The 4,008-nt window shown below is 39.7% G+C and overlaps 1 protein-coding gene across 1 annotated transcript in view; it reads right to left on the reverse strand.

Moving 5' to 3' along the window:
* The window catches only part of fosl2 (FOS like 2, AP-1 transcription factor subunit), a 23,694-nt gene extending 20,617 nt beyond the window's left edge, over window positions 1-3,077 (reverse strand). Inside the window, exon 1 of the mRNA XM_033020481.1 lies at window positions 3,027-3,077. Coding sequence (XP_032876372.1) covers window positions 3,027-3,077 — 51 coding nt within the window. The remainder of the gene's footprint in view (window positions 1-3,026) is intronic.
* Window positions 3,078-4,008: the final 931 nt, after the last annotated feature.

Below are 4,008 nucleotides of genomic sequence, written 5' to 3' on the forward strand. Positions count from 1 at the left end.
GCAGTTCGCCCACAGCCCCCTCATCGGGACACCAACCCCCAGGCCCATTGCAAGCACGGAGATCCCAGATCAGCAACTCCAGCCCAGCCCCGCTCCAACTCCAGAGGAACACGCTCCCCCGTATGGGCAGAAGCTGATGGTGTGCAAGGTACGTCTTGTTCTTGGGGTCGCGCAGCTCGGGCTGTGGGTGAACTGCCACTTGTCGCCGTAGCGGCCCATCGGGGAGCGGATTCCTCTGGAGTTGGAGGGTGAGGGGGGTATTGTGCTGTTTGATCGCTGCCTGCTATCCCAGGGACAGGGAGACAGGACGTTCACCGAGGGCGGCCCGCAGAGGTGACAGCGGAACCTCCGGTCGGTTCTCGAAGAAAGGGGAACTAAATCCCCATTCATAAAAGAGAAGGTGAGGGTACATTGCGCGGGAGAGTAGGAATCCCAAGACAAAGTTGAGTGAGCGTTCACCGAGGGTGGCCCGCAGAGGTGACAGCGGAACCTCCGGTCGGTCCTGGAAGAAAGGGAAACTAAATCCCCTTCATAAAAGAGAAGTGGAGGGTATATTGCCCGGGAGGGTATATCGCCTACCTGGAAGAAACCGGACATTTTTCCCAGGATCTTGTCTGCACACCAAAGCTCACCAAAGCTCACGTTTGGCGCCAAACGCACGTCGCCTCTGCTGCACACGGATATAAGAGTGTGAAAATGTCCCCTAAGGGCATGTAGCCCCGCTAGGGTGACATGAGTGCGAGAGGTGATTCAATGCGGCGGTCACATTTATAAATTCAGGAATTCATTCAACACACTGCATTTCATACAGACATTTATTCTGCAAGAAAAAACTACATTGAAGACTCAAACTCGCGACCGAGGAACTGCCGGGATCAAGGCGCAAACTCGCGACCTTGCGGATATGAGCCGAGCACTCTACCACTGAGCCAGCCATTAAAATCTACGCTAAAAAATTTCCATTCCGAAGACCGACAAATTCCGAATTACGAAAAGTGTCTGGTCCCAAGGCTTTCGGATAAAAGGTTGTGCACCTGTATAGTGTTATCGGTGTATACTTATAGAGCATTCTATGTTGTCATAGTGTATTGTCGTGTGTCACTTTACATGAAAGTGTGTAATATTGTGTTATAGTGTGTAATAGTGTATTATTGTATGTTATATTGTTAAAACTATAACATTATAACACATATTTTAATACGCTATAACACAATAATACACGCTCCAACAACACACTGCAACAATGTAATACCATGACATTATAACTCAGTAATAGTCTGATACACAAAAACACACTAACATTATATACTCCATAATACTATATAAAACGATATAATATATTAGAACACATAGTTTAACACTTCTTAAACCAATACACTATAACACGCTATAATACATTATAACACACCATTCATAAACACAATACATCAAATTATAATACACTGTAACACATTATTACACACCATATCACTATAATAGAATAACACATTATATTATTACACACTATTACACTACATTATAACACAGTTAAGGCACGACAATACATACTATCACACTAAGTATACTAAAGTACAATATACAACATACTAAGTACATTTTAATACACCAGCACACACCCAATACCACATTATTATACACTCTCACACTTTAACAGACTATAATACTATCATATTATATTATAATTTCAGTGTAATACACTTTAACACAATATAATACACTGTAACATATTACACACTGTAATACATAACGTAACACAATAATACACTAAAACATTATCACGATATCACACGATCATACGCGCGATAAAAATACTATCATAACTGTATTACTATAAAACCATACAAAACACTATCACACAGCACAATATAAAACGCGATAACAGATAATACATTAATAGACTAAGATGCTAACATTCTATAATACACCATAACAATCCATAATACACGAAAGCGATATCACACTTTAACACCCTATAACACATTATAACACAGTTAAGGTTAGTAACACATTGTAATACCTATAAAATACACTATAACGCAATTTAATGCAATGTAAACACATTTTAACACTATAACATACCAAAGCACTAAAACAACATAATTATATAAAGTGTTAACACAATGATAACATTGTATTAAGTATAATATCGTTATGTTACCTATAACATACTATATTTGCATCCTAAATGATTGTCACATCCTGAATTTCTGTAGCTTTTCGTCTGCTGAATTTTCGCATCCTTAAGGTTTGTCGCTTTCCGTGTGCTGAATTTTCGTCTCTTTTCATGTCCTGAATTTTGGTCAATTTCGGCTTTTTGAATTTTTGTCGCCTTTCTTCTCCCGAATTTTCATTACTTTTTGTGTGCTGAATGTTCATTACTTTTTGCGTGCTGAATTTTTGTCATTTTCACATGCAGAATTTTCGTCGCTATTCACGTGCTAAATTTCCATTGCTTTTCGCGTCTTGAAGGTTCGTCTCTTTTCGCGCGCTGAAATTTCATCGCTTTTTGCGTGCTGAATTTTCATTGCATTTCACATGCTGAATTTTCGCCGGGTTTCATGTGCCGAAAGTTTTGTGTCCTGAAATTTTGTCGCGTTTTCTGTCCTGAAATATTGTCGTCTTTTGTTACTTTTTGTGTGCTGAATTTTCGTCGCTTTTCGCGTCCTGAAGGTTTGTCACTTTTCGTGTGCAGATTTTAGTCGCTTTTGATTAGCTGAATTTTCGTCGCTTTACACATGATGAATTTTCATCTCTTTTCGCATCCTGAAGTTTCTTCACTTTTCGCATGCTGACTTTTTGTCACTTTTTGCATGCTGGATTCTTGTCGCCTTTCGTGTGCTGAAGTTTGGTCACATTCCACGTCCTGAAATTTCGTTGATTTTCGCGTCCTGAAATGTTTTCCCTTTTTGTGTCCTGAATTATGTCGCTTTTTGCGTCATCAATTTTACTCCCTTTTCCCATCCTGGATTTTTGAAACCTTATGCATCCAAAATTTTCCTCCATTTTAGCGTCCTGAATTTTCGTACCTTTTCGAATCCTGAATTTTCGTATCTGTCTGCATCCTGAATTTTCGTCATTTTCTACGTCCTGAATTTTCGTCCCGTTTTGGGTCCTAAATGTTTGTCGCGTTTCGCGTCCTGAATTTTTGTAGCTTTTTGCGTCCTGAATTTTTGTCGCTTTTCCTGTGCTGAAATTTCATCACTTTTCGCATTCTGAAATTTTGTCACTTTAGGCGTCCTGTAATTTCGTCGCTTTCCTCGTCCTGAATTTATGTCGCTTTTGGCATTATGAAATTTTATTTATTTTTGCATGGTGAAATTTCGTCGCTTTTCTTGTGCTGAAATTTCGTCGCTTTTCCTGTCCTGCATTTTTGTTACTTGTCATGTGCTTAAATTTCATCACTTTTCTCGTTCTGAAATTCAGGCGTACTGTAATTTCGTCGCTTTTCTCGTCCTGAATTTACGTCGCTATTGGCTTTATGAATTTCCGTCGCCTTTCGTATGCACAAGTTTCGTTGCTTTTCGCGTCCTGAAAGTTCTGCGCTTTTCGCGTGATATATTTTCATCGCTTTTCGCATGCTGAATTTTCATCACTTTTCGTGTGCTAAATTTTTGTTACTTTTCATGTGCGGAATTTTAATCGCTTTTTGCATGCTGAATTTTCTTCACTTTTCGCTTCCTGAATTTTCGTCACTTTTCGTGTTCGTGTTCGTCACATTTTGCATGCTGACGTTTCGTCAATTTTTGCGTCCTGAATTTACGTCGCTTTTCATGTGCTGGAATATCGTCGTTTTTCATGTCCAGAATTTACGTTGCTTTTCTCGTTCTGAATTTTCGTCTTCGGATCTTTGAATTTTTGTCGCCTTTCGTGTCCTGAATTTTCATTACTTTTTGTGTGCTGAATGTTCGTCGCCTTTTGTGTGCTGAAATTTCGGCGCTTTTCGTGTGCTGATATTTCGGCGCTTTTCGTGTGCTGATATTTCGTCGGTTTTCACCTCCTGACATTTAG

Source organism: Amblyraja radiata, chromosome 5 (assembly GCF_010909765.2).
Source record: "Amblyraja radiata isolate CabotCenter1 chromosome 5, sAmbRad1.1.pri, whole genome shotgun sequence".
In the NCBI taxonomy this organism is placed as follows: domain Eukaryota; kingdom Metazoa; phylum Chordata; class Chondrichthyes; order Rajiformes; family Rajidae; genus Amblyraja; species Amblyraja radiata.